Source organism: Bombina bombina, chromosome 3, assembly GCF_027579735.1.
Source record: "Bombina bombina isolate aBomBom1 chromosome 3, aBomBom1.pri, whole genome shotgun sequence".
Classification (NCBI taxonomy): Eukaryota; Metazoa; Chordata; class Amphibia; order Anura; family Bombinatoridae; genus Bombina; species Bombina bombina.
Genome location: NC_069501.1, coordinates 943,293,067 through 943,310,581, shown reverse-complemented (window position 1 = coordinate 943,310,581; position 17,515 = coordinate 943,293,067). Strand labels below are relative to the sequence as shown.

The 17,515-nt window shown below is 43.3% G+C and overlaps 1 protein-coding gene across 1 annotated transcript in view; it reads right to left on the bottom strand.

Annotated features, from left to right (window-relative positions):
• NAA16 (N-alpha-acetyltransferase 16, NatA auxiliary subunit) overlaps positions 1–17,515 on the bottom strand; it is a 325,238-nt gene that overhangs the window by 88,534 nt on the left and 219,189 nt on the right. Inside the window, 1 exon segment of the mRNA XM_053707967.1 lies at positions 4,819–4,917. Coding sequence (XP_053563942.1) covers positions 4,819–4,917 — 99 coding nt within the window.

Sequence of the window (17,515 nt, the reverse complement as noted above, 5' to 3'; positions counted from 1 at the left end):
TTCAACAGAGGCCTCATTCTTAAAGGCCCAGGTGGAAGCCACAGCTCTAGTGGAATGAGCTGTAATTCTTTCAGGAGGCTGCTGTCCAGCAGTCTCATAGGCTAAACGTATTATGCTACCAAGCCAAAAAGAGAGAGAGGTGGCCGAAGCCTTTTGACCTCTCCTCTGACCAGAATAAACGACAAACAGAGAAGAAGTTTGCCGAAAATCTTTAGTTGCCTGTAAGTAGAACTTCAGGGCACGGACTACGTCCAGATTATGCAAAAGACGTTCCTTCTTTGAAGAAGGATTAGGACATAATGAAGGAACAACAATCTCTTGATTGATATTCCTGTTAGAAACAACCTTAGGTAAAAACCCAGGTTTAGTACGCAGAACTACCTTGTCTGAATGAAAAATCAGATAAGGAGAATCACAATGTAAGGCAGATAACTCAGAGACTCTTCGAGCCGAGGAAATAGCCATCAAAAACAGAACTTTCCAAGATAAAAGCTTAATATCAATGGAATGAAGGGGTTCAAACGGAACACCCTGCAGAACTTTAAGAACCAAGTTTAAGCTCCACGGAGGAGAAACAGTTTTAAACACAGGCTTAATCCTAGCCAAAGCCTGACAAAAAGCCTGGACGTCTGGATTCTCTGCCAGACGTTTGTGTAAAAGAATAGACAGAGCAGAAATCTGTCCCTTTAACGAACTAGCGGATAAACCCTTTTCTAAACCTTCTTGTAGAAAAGCCAATATCCTAGGAATCCTAACCTTACTCCATGAGTAACTCTTGGATTCACACCAATATAAATATTTCCGCCATATCTTATGGTAAATTTTTCTGGTAACCGGTTTCCGAGCCTGTATTAACGTATCAATAACCGACTCCGAAAAACCACGCTTTGAGAGAATCAAGCGTTCAATCTCCATGCAGTCAGCCTCAGAGAAATTAGGCTTGGGTGGTTGAAAGGACCCTGAATTAGAAGGTCCTGCCTCAGAGGCAGAGACCATGGTGGACAGGACGACATGTCCACTAGGTCTGCATACCAGGTCCTGCGTGGCCACGCAGGCGCTATCAGAATCACTGATGCTCTCTCCTGTTTGATCCTGGCAATCAGTCGAGGTAGCAACAGAAATGGTGGAAACACATAAGCCATGTTGAAAACCCAAGGGGCTGCTAATGCATCTACCATCACCGCTCCCGGGTCCCTGGACCTGGATCCGTAACAAGGAAGCTTGGCGTTCTGGCGAGATGCCATGAGATCCAGCTCCGGATCGCCCCAATGAAGAATCAGTTGAGCAAACACCTCCGGGTGAAGTTCACACTCCCCCGGATGAAAGGTCTGGCGACTTAGAAAATCCGCCTCCCAGTTCTCCACGCCTGGGATGTAGATCGCTGACAGACGACAAGAGTGAGACTCTGCCCTGCGAATTATCTTCGAGACTTCCAACATCGCTAGGGAACTCCTGGTTCCCCCTTGATGATTGATGTAAGCCACAGTCGTGATGTTGCCCGACTGAAATCTGATGAACCTCAGTGTTGCTAACTGAGGCCAAGCTAGAAGAGCATTGAATATTGCTCTTAATTCCAGAATGTTTATTGGGAGGAGTTTCTCCTCCTGAGTCCACGATCCCTGAGCCTTCAGGGAGTTCCAGACTGCACCCCAGCCTAGTAGGCTGGCATCTGTTGTTACAATTGTCCAATCTGGTCTGCGAAAAGTCATTCCTTTGGACAGATGAACCCGCGACAACCACCAGAGAAGAGAATCTCTGGCCTCCTGGTCCAGATTTAGTAAAGGGGACAGATCTGAGTAATCCCCATTCCACTGACTTAGCATGCATAGTTGCAGCGGTCTGAGATGTAGGCGCGCAAATGGCACTATGTCCATTGCCGCGACCATTAAGCCGATTACTTCCATGCACTGAGCTACTGATGGGCTTGGAATGGCATGAAGGACACGGCAAGCATTTAGGATTTTTGATAACCTGGACTCCGTCAGGTAAATCTTCATCTCTACAGAATCTATAAGAGTCCCTAGAAAGGGAACCCTTGTGAGTGGGAACAGAGAACTCTTTTCCATGTTCACTTTCCACCCATGCGACCTCAGAAATGCTAGAACTATCTCTGTATGAGACTTTGCATTTTGAAAACTTGACGCTTGTATCAGAATGTCGTCTAGGTACGGAGCCACCGCTATGCCTCGCGGTCTTAGTACCGCCAGAAGCGAGCCCAGAACCTTTGTAAAAATTCTCTGGGCCGTAGCCAACCCGAAGGGAAGAGCTACAAACTGGTAATGCCTGTCTAGAAAGGCAAACCTTAGGTACCGATAATGATCTTTGTGAATCGGTATGTGAAGGTAGGCATCCTTTAAGTCCACTGTGGTCATATACTGACCCTCTTGGATCATGGGTAGGATGGTTCGAATAGTTTCCATTTTGAACGATGGAACCCTTAGGAATTTGTTTAAGATCTTCAGGTCCAAGATTGGCCTGAAGATTCTGGTTCCAGAGACTCAAACCAGAATGCCGCTGCAGCAGTGACGGGCGCAATGCATGCAAGGGGCTGTAATATAAAACCTTGTTGAACAAACATTTTCTTAAGTTAACCTAATTTTTTATCCATTGGATCTGAGAAAGCACAACTATCCTCCACCGGGATAGTGGTACGCTTGGCTAAAGTAGAAACTGCTCCCTCCACCTTAGGGACCGCCTGCCATAAGTCTCGTGTGGTGGCGTCTATTGGGAACATTTTTCTAAATATCGGAGGAGGGGAAAAAGGCACACCGGGTCTATCCCACTCCTTGCTAATAATCTCTGTAAGCCTTTTAGGTATAGGAAAAACGTCAGTACACACCGGTACCGCATAGTATTTATCCAGCCTACATAATTTCTCTGGGATTGCAACCGTGTCGCAATCATTCAGAGCCGCTAACACCTCCCCTAGCAATACACGGAGGTTCTCAAGCTTAAATTTAAAATTTGAAATTTCTGAATCCGGTCTCCCCGGATCAGATCCGTCACCCACAGAATGAAGCTCTCCGTCCTCATGTTCTGCAAATTGTGACGCAGTATCGGACATGGCTCTCGTGCCATCGGCGCGCTCTGTCCTAAACCCAGAGCTATCGCGCTTGCCTCTTAACTCAGGCAAATTAGATAATACTTCTTTCATAACATTAGCCATATCATGCAAAGTGATTTGTAAGGGCCTTGATGTACTTGGCGCCACAATCTCACGCACCTCCTGAGCGGGAGGCGAAGGTACTGACACGTGAGGAGAGTTAGTCGGCATAACTTCCCCCTCGTTGTCTGGTGATAATTTCTTTACCAGTAAAGACTGACTTTTATTTAAAGTAACATCAATACAATTGGTACACATATTTCTATTGGGCTCCACATTGGCTTTTAAACATAATGAACAAGTAGATTCATCTGTATCAGACATGTTTAAACAGACTAGCAATGAAGGCTAGCAAGCTTGGAAAAAATCTTTCAATAAATTTACAAGCAATAGAAAAAACGCTGCAGCGCTTTTAAAAACACAAAAAACTGTCACAGTTGAAATAACAATGAACTAATTCAGTTATAGCCAACAATTTTAACAGTAAATGTATGAATTTAGCAGAGGATTGCACCCACTAGCAAACGATGATTAACCCCTCAATACCCAAAAACGGATAATCAATTTATGATTTAACGCTTTTATCACAGTCAAACACACTGTCACAGGTCTGCTGTGACTGATTACCTCCCTCAAAAATGAATTTTGAAGACCCCTGAGCTCTCTGGAGACGTCCTGGATCAAGGAGGAAGAAGCAGGAAGACTGTGCTAGAATTTTAACTGCGCAACAAGGCGCTAAAAAAGGCCCCTCCCACTCATATTACAACAGTGGGAGACCTGTTACAACGGTTTCTATGCAGAAAAATACGTTAGCCATATGGAAAAAAATCATGCCCAAAAAGCTTTATCACCAAGTACCTCACAAAACGAATAACATGCCAGTAAACGTTTTAAAAACAACTTTCCAGTGTTATGCAAAGTTATCACTAAGCCTGCTACCAGTCGCTTCTACTGCAGTTAAGGCTCATACATTTATTTCAGTATTAACAGTATTTTCTCAGTCAAATTCTAGTCCCTAGAAAATAACTCAACTGCGCATACATTTATCAGCCTGATACCAGTCGCTACTACTGCATTAAAGGCTGTACTTGCATCATATGGGTAACAGCAGTGTTTTCTTAGTCAATTCCATTCCTAGAAAATATTACTGCACATACCTCATTTGCGGGGGACCCCGCATGCTATTCCCTTTTCTGAAGTTACCCCACTCCTCAGAATGTGCGAGAACAGCCAGTGGATCTTAGTTACATCTGCTAAGATCATAGAAAACGCAGGCAGATTCTTCTTCTAAATACTGCCTGAGAGAAAAAACAGCACACTCCGGTGCCATTTTAAAATAATAAACTTTTGATTGAAGAATAATTAGGTAAAAAACTCCTATCTCCTCTCGCGACCTCCTTCTTTGTTGAGACTTGCAAGAGAATGACTGGATATGACATGTGAGGGGAGGAGCTATATAGCAGCTCTGCTTGGGTGATCCTCTTGCAACTTCCTGTTGGGAAGGAGAATATATCCCATAAGTAATGGATGACCCGTGGACTGAACACACTTAACAAGAGAAATAAATATTTTCATTATGGAAAAACAGCTTCAAATGAGGGGTAATTTTTTGCCATTTGAATTTTGTAATCTTTGCTCTAAAACACACTTGCTAAAGTATTTATATTGTAGCACAAAACTATTAAAAGAAGTATGTGATAAACTGATGCACTTACCTGACTTTGAAAACCGTACTAAGCACTCATGCAGCCACGGATTATTGCTATCTATGGAATAGGCTCTTTTGATGGACTGCAACATCAAGAGAAACTTTCCTGCAACAGTAAAGAGAACCCATTATTAAAAATTTTACAAAATCTGACAAAAGCAACAAAAGAAGGAAACATTAACAATATTACCAGAAAAGGATTTGAATATTGTGTTTCGCTCATCACATATGCAGGCAAGTTTGTTACAGCATGACAATGTTTTGAGTAGTACTGGGAAGAAAAATATATATTTAGAGGGCGCTAAAAAAGCTTAAAGGGACATGAAACCCAAAAATCTTCTTACATTATTCAGATAGAGAATACAATTTTAAACAACTTTCTAATTTACTTCTATTATCTAATCTGTTTCATGCTCCTGGTATTATTTGTTGAAGGAGCAGCAATGCACTAATGGTTTATAACTGAACACATAGGTGAGTTAAAATCACAATCGATATATATATGCAGCCACCAATCAACAAGTAGAACCTAGGTTATCTGCTGCACCTGAGCTTGCCTAGATAAACATTTCATCAAAAGGATAACAAGAGAAGGAAGCAAATTAAATAATAGAAGTAAATTAGAAAGTTGTTTAAAATTGTAGTCTATCGAAATCATGAAAGAAAAAAATTTGGGTTTCATGTCCCTTTAAGGAGCCTAAAACTAGAAAAAGACTCTTAAAGTTGAAAATATGTATGAATAATACATTTATTCCTAAGGAATTAAACATAAGAAATTAAACATAGGATACATATAAAATCCTATCTTAAAATTGGGACTTCTCCCTTAAATATCGGATTCAATTGACATTTATTTTAAAACAGCGATGTAAAAATATTCAGCATACAATAAAATATTCAGCATAAGCTGAAAGGACAGGAAAAAATAAAATGTATGCTTACCTGATAAATTTATTTCTTTTTTGACACTATGAGTCCACGGATCATCTTAATTACTAATGGGATATTCACCTCCTGGTCAGCAGGAGGAGGCAAAGAGCACCACAGCAGAGCTGATAAATAGCTCCTCCCTTCCCTCCCACTCCAGTCATTTGACCGAAGTTAGGAAGAGAAAGGAAAAACCAAGGTGCAGAGGTGTTTTGAAGTTTACAAAAACCCAAAAACCTGTCTTACAAGAACAGGGCGGGCCGTGGACTCATGTCAAAAATGAAATAAATTTATCAGGTAAGCCTAAATTTTCTTTTCTTTTTTAAGACACAAGTCCACAGATCATCTTAATTACTAATGGGATTCAATACCAAAGCTAGAGTACACAGATGATACGGAAGGGACAAGACAGGGAACCTAAACAGAAGGCACCACTGCTTGAAGAACCTTTCTCCAAAAAACAGCCTCAGCCGAAGCAAACGTATCAAATTTGTAAAACTTTTTAAAAGTGTGAAGAGAAGACCAAGTTGCAGCCTTGCATATCTGTACCACAGAAGCTTAATTTTTGAATGCCCATAAGGAAGAAACAGTCCTTGTGGAATGAGCCGTAATCCTCTCAGGAGGCTGCTGTCCAGCAGTCTCATATGCAAAACGTATGATACTCTTCAGCCAAAAAGAGAAGTAGCAGTAGCTTTCTGTCCCTTGCGTTTTCCTGAGAAAACCACAAACAAAGAAGAAGACTGACGAAATTCCTTAGTTGCCTGCAAGAAAAATCTTAAACCACGGACCACGTCCAAATTGTGCAAAAGTCTTTCCTTCTTAGAAGGATTAGGACACAAAGGCGGCACAACAATCTCCCGATTAATATTTCGATCAGAAAACAACCTTAGGAAGAAATCCCAATTTATTAAGTAAAACTACCTTATCTACATGGAAAATAAGATAAGGAGACTTGCACTGTAATCCTGAGAGTTCTGACACACTCCAAGCAGAAGAGATAGCCACAAGAAATAAAACCTTCCAAGATAACAACTTAATATCTAAGGAATGCATAGGCTCAAACAAAGCCCCTTGAAGAACATTGAGAACTAAATTAAGACTCCATGGAGGAGTAACTGGTTCGAACACAGGCCTGATTCCTGACCAAGGGCCTGACAAAAAGATAGTACTTCTGGGACATTCGCCAGGCGTTTGTGTAACAAATTAGAAAAGGCCGAGATTCGACCCTTTAGGGAAATCACCGACAAACCTTTCTCCAAACCCGCCTGGAGAGAAGACAAAATCCTAGGAATCCTAACTCTACTCCAGGAGTAGCCCTTGGATTCACACCAATAAAGATATTTATGCCAAATCTTATGGTAAATCTTTCTAGATACCGGTTTACGAGCCTGAATCATGGTCTCTGTGACCGAATCAGAAAAACCCCCGCTTGGATAAAATTAAGCGTGCAATCTCCATGCAGTCAGCTTCAGAGAAACTAGATTTGGGTGAAGGAATGGCCCCCGAATCAGAAGATATTTCCTCAACGGGAGTCTCCATGGTGGTAGAGAGGTCATCGCCACCAGATCTGCATACCAAATCTTGTGAGACCAGGCCGGTGCTATGAGAATCACTGTGTCCCTTTCCTGTTTGATTTGAGCAATTACTCGAGACAGAAGAGCAAACTGAGGAAACAGGTATGCTAGATTGAAGGTCCAAGGAGCTGCCAGAGCATCTATCAGTTCCGCCTGGGGATCCCTGGATCTCGACCCGAATCTTGGGAGTTTGGCATTCTGCCATGATGCCATGAGATCTAACTCCGGCCGACCCCATTTGAGAATCAGGCTGGAGAATACTTCCGGATGGAGTTCCCACTCCCTAAGATGAAAGTTCTGCCTGCTCAGAAAATCCGCCTCCCAGTTGTTCAGCTCAGGGATGTGGATTGCCTACAGGCAACAAGAATGGTCCTCCGCCCACTGAATTATCCTGGATACTTCTGTCATTGCTAAGGAACTTCTCGTTCCCCCTGCTGATAAATGAAAGCCATTGAAGCTATGTTCCGACTGGAACTGATAAACTGGTCCAAGGTTAACTATAACCAGGCCAGAAAACATTTAAGATCGCTCTCAGGTCCAGAATTTTAATGGAAAGAGCAGATTCTAAGACCAAAGTCCCCGAGCCGCTAGGAAACCCAACTTAGAAGACTTGCGACTGTTGTCACAATCCCCAAGATTGACTACTTTAAACATGATTTAACTAGTAGAGCGCGACTAATCCCCATTAAGGGACTCAAAGCGCTGCTCAATTTATCGACCTCGAAAGGAGGAAAAGCTGAATAGACATTGCCGGGAATCGAACTAGCAACCCTCGGTTTGCTACAGTGCAGAGTCGCCATAGTGCATTAGTATGCTGAGCTATCTTCCTGCTAGCTGAAGCAAGTCCCCTGGGATAGATAAACCCAAGACAATCACCATTGAAGAGAATCCCTTGTCTCCTGTTCCGGAAGAACTTGAGACAAATCGTCCAATCTCCGACCCAATGTCTGAGCATGATTAATTGCAGAAGCAAAAAAAGGGATGATGTCCAATGTTGCTACCATCAGCCCAGTCACCTCCAAGTCACTGATGGCCGAGGAGTAAACTAAGGACTAGACCACAGAAGAAAACTTTGACTTACTGATTTCTGTCGAAGAAGGTAGCCCTTGAATTAGGGACCAGGAAAATCTTTCCTAAAAAGGATGGCGCCCGGACCAGGATGTTGTCCAGAAAAAAGTGCCACAGAAAACCTCATCACCAACAACGACCCCAGAAACTTCTGAGAAAATTCTGGGATTTGTGGTAAGACTGAAAGGGAGAACCCCACATTTAAAAAGTTTGTCTAGAAACAAACCCTCATAACTTGCGATGATCCCTGCGAAAGGGAACATGCAGGTACGCTTCCTTTAAATCCACTATTCTCATAAATTGACCCCCTAGGATCAGAGGGAGAATGGAACGAATAGCTTCCATCTTGGAGAACGGTACTCTGATTTTTTTTTTTTCCCCATTACCTTCGAGATCTAAAATTAACCTGAAGGTTCCCTCCTTTTTTGGGAACCCCAACCAGATTGAGATAAATCTCAGACCCTGTTCTTAAATCGGAACAGGAACTAACATTCCCAGGTAGAAAGTACCTCCTACCCAGATTAAGGCTTGATGTTCTCAGACCCAGATCTTAACCAGAAAGTTCTGCGAGTCAATATGGTAAGCCAGGGAAAAAAAATAATTAAATCCCTGCATAATGCTTGCCGGGAAGTAACTGTAAGAAAGGCATTGGCCACTTAAGGACCTTATCCTATTCTAGATTTCATTGAAGTGAGTGTCTGTCCTAGTATAACCAGAAAACATATGACCTAGTACGCTGCCGCCAAAGGTAGCATTATCAACCCTAGGATGCTATCCCAAGTAGCCAAACTACTTGACCATGGATCCTGAAAAGGAAACAACTATCCTCTATGGGCAAAGATCTCCTGGCTAGCCTTGAACTTATCTCCTCCACACGGTGGATGCCAAGATTCCATGAGAAGTCCGCTAAGGGATCTTCCCCTTCAATAAAGGAATGATTTCCGTTCTCACGCATTCCTTAAAATGAATAAAACATAAAGTTAACGACCATGATGATGTTCCAAAGTAGCTAAAAACTCCTTAAGTAATAGCCGGAGGTGAACCAGCTTAAACCTGAAGATACTACTTCAGTATCAGAAGAAGGAATCATACCGTCAGAGATTTTACTCTCAGAAGCTACTGAAGTATCCCCTCCCTTTCCAGGTATCTGGGAGGGGATCTCAGATAGCAACAACTGTGACAGAGACCTCGCTTGCTGAATGCTTAATTTTAATCTTGCGCTTTCCTCGCAGCATGGGAAAACCCGACAACGCACCTGAGACCGCTAGCATGAGCGGGAAACGATGTCTTGCAAGATAACTGCAGGAGGAGTCTGAAGAATTGCAGGGCACTGGTAGAATGGACGCTATTTTTTTTAATTTTTTTTTATTTTAGGACACTTAAGGAGAAGGCCGCATAACATATTAAACATTGTCAGCATGCTTTCTGCCGCACACCAATGTTGGCTCTGAGGAAATGTTTATTTCTGAACTGTAAACTTCACTCATACATGATACAGAAACGTTTATGTCAATCTGCATAAGCATGAAAGCTTAACAAGAATGTAACATCCATATTCACATTTTGACTCAAATAAAATTGAGTTTCAAAATAAGAGTTACTGTCTCTTTAAATCAAAGACATTTGAAATACTAATTAATATGGGGTAAGATTTTTTTTGGACCATCTTATCACAAATCGTCAATTAAAAGTGTATGGTACTGTGTCTTTAAATGGTAACAGACACTTCTTTCTTTTTATCAAGAATACTTTTAACTTAGAAAACTTAAACACTGCCTAACTTTTGTAAAGGACTCTGTCCCCGATAGACACACTAGTAAACATCTTGCATAGAATACTTTCTTAGTATAACCAGAGAAAACTCTCAGCCGCGTACTATAACGCAGCAGAAGAATCCCCCGTTGAATCACCGCTATTAAAAAAGAGCACGCAATGTCGCGCAGCTTAGCTCCGCCCATCATGGGCGTATGAAGTTAAATCTCCCGGGCGTACAAAAACGTAAAAATGGAGCAGTCGTGAGAAACTAAATCAAAATATGGCGATGATATACAATCATAAATTGTACTGCGCAACACCTTAACATAAGTATCATGTGAAACAAGTTAACCCATGCAACGTAAATAAACCGTTGCGAGTTGTCAGTATTAATGAATGAAACACCTTAAACTGCATAACATGTTTAGACAGGCTAACCTCCAGACGGATGTAACATAATATAAGCCGTTGTGAGTTGCAAATATTATTGTGTCAAACACCTTAACCTGCGTAACATGTTTTAGCCAGGCTAACCTCCAGACAGCTGCAACATAATATAAGCCGTTGTGAGTTGCAAATATCATTGTGTGAAACACCTTAACCTGCGTAACATGTTTAGACAGGTGTTATGGTATCGCCTGGGTATCGAGGGTTAATACCAGATGAAAGATGCCCTTAATACGGGAATAGCAACACACGGACCCAGTTAATACACCGAATTAATACACCAAACGGGGAAAATACACAAAATCCTTCTCTCCTGGAACAGGCAAAAGAATAATTCAAAGTACCAATTCCCCCCACCCCCACCAAACACGAGACCAAGCTCCGTCTTGAGGGTAAAACAGGAATCTCATTTATTGAGGGCTACATGCCCAGTATTTAAGCAGGTCTCCCCTTGGTACCAGTGAACCCCTCCTCTCTATCCTGGAGATAATTGGGAAGAAATCCAATTATCTACAGGGCTAGAGGAAAAACGCCCTTTTACAGGATACAATAAAGATACATTACATAAACAATTAAACAATCAAACACAAGCAAACAATGGATTCCTTCCTGGCACCTAGCAGTCTGGACTCTGGAGGTGATTAAACAAGGTGAAAGCGTATCACCTAAACCTAATTACAGTAAACAATAGCTAAATGCCAGGAAACCTGTATCAGAAAATACAGTTTCTCAAAAACTGAACAAGAAGAGAGTTAACCCCTTTAGTACTGTTGGATTCACACCCGGTACCTATAACAGGCACAGGGTGACTTAAACATAATGCCAGAATCCATAATCCGTAGGGAGTTTGGCGGTTTCAGCGGTGTTCAGGAGATTTAAAAAAAAAAAAAAAAACAAACAGGGAAGTACGGACAGGAAATCATACGAATTCACACGAATTAACCAGGAGAGCCACATAGTTCCAGGACAGAGGGGTCTGTCACACGGCTCCCTCCTTGTGGGACACTCCGGCAGACCCGGCTTGACCCTTTGGCGGGTCAACTTGGGTATGACCGGACTAGGAGGTGGTAGGAATGTCAGTTTGCCGGGACAATCCATCTGCATTCCCGTTCTGCTTACCAGGCCGGTAGCTGATGGTGAAGTTATAGGGTTGGAGGGCTAAACTCCACCGCAGCAATCTACCATTGTCTCCTGAGACCCGGTTAAGCCAGACTAAGGGATTGTGGTCCATTATGAGAAAGAATTCCTGTCCGTATAAATAAGGGCTCAACTTCTTCAGTGCCCAGACCAGGGCTAAACATTCTTTCTCCACTGCCGCATAACTTACTTCTCGAGGTAACAGCTTTCTGCTTAAGTATGCGACAGGGTGCTCTCCTGCATCCTCCCCGACTTGGCTCAGCACAGCCCCCAGTCCATACATGGAAGCATCTGTATAAAAGAGAAGATGTTTGTTAGGGATTGGGGCAGCCAAGACAGGGGCATTCACAAGAGCCTGCTTCAGTGCCTGAAATGCGGCTTCACAAGCTGGAGACCACAGGACCTGCTTAGGGAGGTTCTTCTTAGTCAGGGGCTTGGCGATAGTACTGTAGTCCGGGACAAAACGTCGGTAGTACACTGCCGTCCCCAAGAATGCTAGCACTTGGGTCTTAGTGATAGGTGTGGGCCGGTTAGCCACAGCCTCTACCTTGGCTGGCTCCGGTCTCTGGCTCCCACACCCCACTCTGTGCCCCAAGTACTGTACTTCAGCCATACCTAAATGGCACTTGTCTGGTTTCAAGGTCAGGCCAGTGGCCCGAATCTTGTCCAGGACCACCCCTACATGGACTAGGTGTTCCTCCCAGGACTCACTGTAGACCGCAGGTATGCACAAGCAAATTCCCCCTCTACCCCCTCTTCTCCAGCATCTGCCCTAGCCCTATACTTCTGAAGGGTCGGATCCTCTTGGGTTGCCCTACCGTACGTCTCTGGGGTATCCCAGCCTAAGGGGCCCTGATCTAGGGTACAAGTCGGGGGAGAGAGTCTTACCTGGGTCTCAGCAGCAGGTGGGTCGGTCTCGGCGGCACAGGTCTGGACATGGGTAGTCACAGGGTTAACATCAGCGGGACCCATCGGAGCGTAGGCAGAAACATCAGCTGGTAAATCCTTCATGACCCCCACATTCACATGTCTAGCGCCCAACTCCCCAATCCAAATGTACCCGGGCAACAGGTAGGCGGAACACAGCGCCCCCTGCTACCCTCACAGCCACAGTGTCTCCGGTTCTCAGACACCAAGTTCTTTTGAAGCAAGGTCATGGTAGCACCAGTATCTTTTAGACCACTGACCTCCTTCCCATTCACTTTAACCAGTTGCCGGTGCTGTTGTCGGTTATCCCGGTGGGCAGCTTGCACGGGGTCTGCTTCATGTAGGATGCCCCAGCATTCTTCCTCCTCTATGCAGTGGGCAGCAGGCTGGGGGATTACGCGGGTTTCCGCCGGCGGGTCTCCTCCATGACTGGGCTTGGTTCGCTGTGTTTAGTGGACACTCTGGTCTTTTGTGCCCTAGTTGCCTACATCCGAAGCACCGAATGGGCTGCGAGTAGTCACGTGAGTTGAACCGGGCTGGCTGAGGATAGGTTGTGGCTGGAGGTGGTGTTGTAGAGCTGTGCGCCGGGGTTGGTAACCGGTAGCTGCTGGGGTGACTGTGGGTCGGGACTCCACTCTGGCAGGGGTCTTAGTGGCAGCAGTGTCCAGTTTGCAGGCATCCGTATACTCATCTGCCAGACGAGCAGCTTCATGCAGTGTGGAGTGTTTACGATCCCGAACCCAACAGGAATAGCTGCAGCACCTCTTCCCCGGATACGGCTTGGCACCCGCCATCCAGTGAGCTGCTGTGCGGTGCACCCTACATGCTCACTCGACGTAGGAATCTCCAGCTATTTTAACAGTGTCTCTGAACCGCCTCCTGTATGCCTCCGGTGTAACCGCATACCTGGAGAGCAGAGCCTCTTTTACAGCATTATAATCCCAGACTTCCTCATCCGGAATGGCCCGAAAAGCCTTGCTAGCCCAGCCAGATAATATCGTGACCCAGTCCTCTGCGGGTTCCTTGTGTAGTGCACATTACCTCTCAAAATCCGCAAGGTACCCATCAATCTCTCCTTCTGTTTCAATGAAGTTTTTAAAAGCTGCAAAATGTACTTTTATCTTTTCCACTGGGGTTGCTGTGACTTGGGCTGCTGCAGCGCCACTTTGGCGAAGTAGGTTGGCCTCCACAGCGGCTATGAAACGGTCGATAATTTCTGTAGTCGGGTTGGGGCCATAATGTGCCAGTCTTATTTTAACCGCCCGGTCAAAGCTTGCTTCTTCGGGGGTTCTGTCTGATATGCTGGGCCCATTGGTTCCTTCGGTCCCTGGTACTCCGTCCATCTCGGTCAGTATTGTAATAATCTCCCTCTTCCTGAGGTTACTGGCTTGTCATCCCCGTTGTTCTAGCAGGTCTTTAAGGGTAGCTCTTTTCAGCCTTTCATATGGTATTCCCATTAGGTCCGGATGTGTAGTTGCTCTTCTGGGCGATGAGGACCATCCCGTCGCTTGCCACCAATTCTTATGGCATCGCCTGGGTATCGAGGGTTAATAGCAGATGAAAGATGTCTTTAATACGGGAATAGCAACACACGGACCCAGTTAATACACCGAACGGGGAAAATACACGAAATCCTTCTCTCCTGGAACAGGCAAAAGAATAATTCAAAGTACCAATTCCCCCCCCCAAACACGAGACCAAGCTCCGTCTTGAGGGTAAAACAGGAATCTCATTTATTGAGGGCTACATGCCCGGTATTTAAGCAGGTCTCCCCTTGGTACCAGTGAACCCCTCCTCTCTAACCTGAAGAAATCCAATTATCTCCAGGGCTAGAGGAAAAACGCCCTTTTACAGGATACAATAAAGATACATTACATAAACAATTAAACAATCAAACACAAGCAAACAATGGATTCCTTCCTGGCACCTAGCAGTCTGAACTCTGGAGGTGAAAAAAGGTGAAAGCGTATCACCTAAACCTAATTACAGTAAACAATAGCTGATGCCAGGAAACCTGTATCAGAAAATACAGTTTCTCAAAAACTGAACAAGGAGAGAGTTAACCCCTTTAGTACTGTTGGATTCACACCCGGTACCTATAATGGGCACAGGATGACTTAAACATAATGCCAGAATCCATAATCCGTAGGGAGGTTGGCAGTTTCAGCGGTGTTCGGGAGATTAAAAAAAAACAAAAAACGGGGAAGTATGGACTGGAAACCATACGAATCCACACAAATTAAACCAGGAGAGCCACATAGTTCCAGGACAGAGGGGTCTGTCACAACAGGCTAACCAGACGGCTGCAAAGTATTGTGAATTGCAAGTATGGCTATGTAAACATACGTAACATGTTTAGACCAAAAATTAAAATAGAGCCACTTCTCCATGTCCTCCAGTCACTGCCCAATAACATATCCTCACTCTCTAGGGATAACGTTTTTTAGTGTCCATGAAAATACATAAAGTGCCAATCTTTCGGCCTTACGGCTTGTGAAGTCCTCCCCCTCACATTGGCCTGTGGAAATAAAAAGTACTGAGTATTTTCTCCCTCAGACTTTCACAAACAGGGCAGCATAAATGTATGGGAGGCGCAGTGAGAATTACGTTCCACAAGTTCCCATTGCTCTAAAGCCACCAAAAAGCTCTACTGAAGAGACTGATATGGACTACAGCTACACCCTAGAACAAAGCAGCACAATCTTGCACTACTTTAAAAATAATAAACTCTTGATTGAAGAATCTTTTCTAACACCTAACTTTACCTCTTCCTAGCACTAACGTAGGCAAAGAGAATGACTGGGATGGGAGGGGAGGGAGGAGCTATATATCAGCTCTGCTGTGGTGCTCTTTGCCTCCTCCTGCTGACCAGGAGGTGAATATCCCATTAGTAATTAAGATGATCCATGGTCTTAAAAAAGAAAACAATAAAAAGCAAGGAGAAAACAAGTGTTATCTGATATATGTGCAAAATAGCATTAAATTCATGAATCTATATTGAGTCTTGAATGATACCACCTTAAGGTAAGATAGTTCTATCAGGAGGTAGATGCCTTTTTTACAAAGGCTGCTGTAGATATAGGGCGTGTTATTTATAGATATATGTCCGTAAATGTTAGTAATCGTTTAACACAGAAAATTATACCCAGCACTCGTTATATCGCCTCTCTATACCTTAGATGTTAGGCTTTGTTAGGATTGCAATTGTTTCTTAGCGATTATGTTGTATGATAGGCAAAGTTAAATCCTAAGTACCTTCCCTTCCTTTTGTGAAACCTTGTCACGGTGTGTTTTCTTATGCCATCCACGTCCACTCAGGGACTGCGAATCTACTTACGCTTCCGTTAGCGTTGTTCCTCATCTGGAAGTACAGCTTCACTGACTCCTCTGGTGCCGTTTTTCCAGCTGCCCGTGATATCTCACGTGACTAACAAAGATACGTCACGATTACTTTGATATGCTTTGTCGGCTGCAGCTGAGAAATCAAATGCAGTATTCGCTGTTTCTGAAATAGTTATGTCAGTCTCTCCTTTGTTAGTACCACTTGCACTTAGTGCTAAAAGCATGCAAGGAAATAATATCACAGTGTGTAGTTTGAATCACGAATCGCAATAACCCGGGTTATAAAATACAGTGCTAGTCCGATATCAGCAAAAATCTTGGTGGGTATCCTAATGTATTACACCTCACTATTCAAAAGAAAACTGCCTTAAACATATTTCGCCCTATCGTGGGCTTTATCAAGAATAGGCTTGATTCAAGCTGGAAGAAGCCTGTATGCTGTACGGTGAAACGCACATAGATTTTCATTGGCGGTGCTGTCAGCTTCAACAATTTGGGCTGCCATTACTGAAGGCATGCTTTGCACGAATGGGCTACGCAAACATCTGATGCACAACTTGGCATGACTGCAGAATACGGAGCGAGGATGAACAAGTAATCATTCCATTGGTTCCCCATTAACCACACTAACAAAGATCCTCTGTGAAATGGCTGTAGAGAAAGAATTGACCTACTATTGATGGGAGTCTGAGGGTCTGATGGATTACTTATAAATGGGACATAAATAACTTGGAAGCCTGTATGAATGTCATTATTTAAGCTGTGCCTGCGCCACTAACCAACACATATATAATATATGACTGCGGATTACAAATACATGCTTTGAATGTCTTTCCACCTTTTTACAATCGCACTAATAAGGACCCTCTGTGAATGAGCCTATATACGTTTAAAGGGACACTGAACCCAAATTTTTTAAATTTGTGATTCAGAAAGAGCATGAGATTTTAAGCAACTTTCTAATTTACTCCTATTATCAAATTTTCTTCATTGTCTTGGTATCTTTATTTGAAATGCAAGAATGTAAGTTTAGATGCCGGCCCATTTTTGGTGAACAACCTGGGTTGTTCTTGCCGATTGGTGGATAAATTCATCCACCAATAAAAAAAGTGCTGTCCACAGTTCTGAACCCAAAAAAAGCTTAAATGCCTTCTTTTTCAAATAAAGATAGTAAGAGAATGAAGAAAAATTGATAATTGGAGTAAATTAGAAAGTTGCTTAGAATTGCATGCTCTGTCTAAATCACAAAAGAAAGAAAAATGGGTTCAGTGTCCCTTTTAAGTGGCATAACCTGCTTATTTGCCTTTGTAAGTCAGAGGGAGTGTTTGATTTATCATTAAAGAAAATATGACTTTGTGAAAATCTGTTCTAATTGTTGTGGTCAGAGTTGGACTTGCATGATTTATCATGTTCCACAATATACACTATCCATGAATTTTTGATTATTAAATTGGCATCACTGTTGGACATTTCTTTAGTTATCATGCAGTCCGTATTGCCCTAATTTGAAGCATTCTGTTATATGTT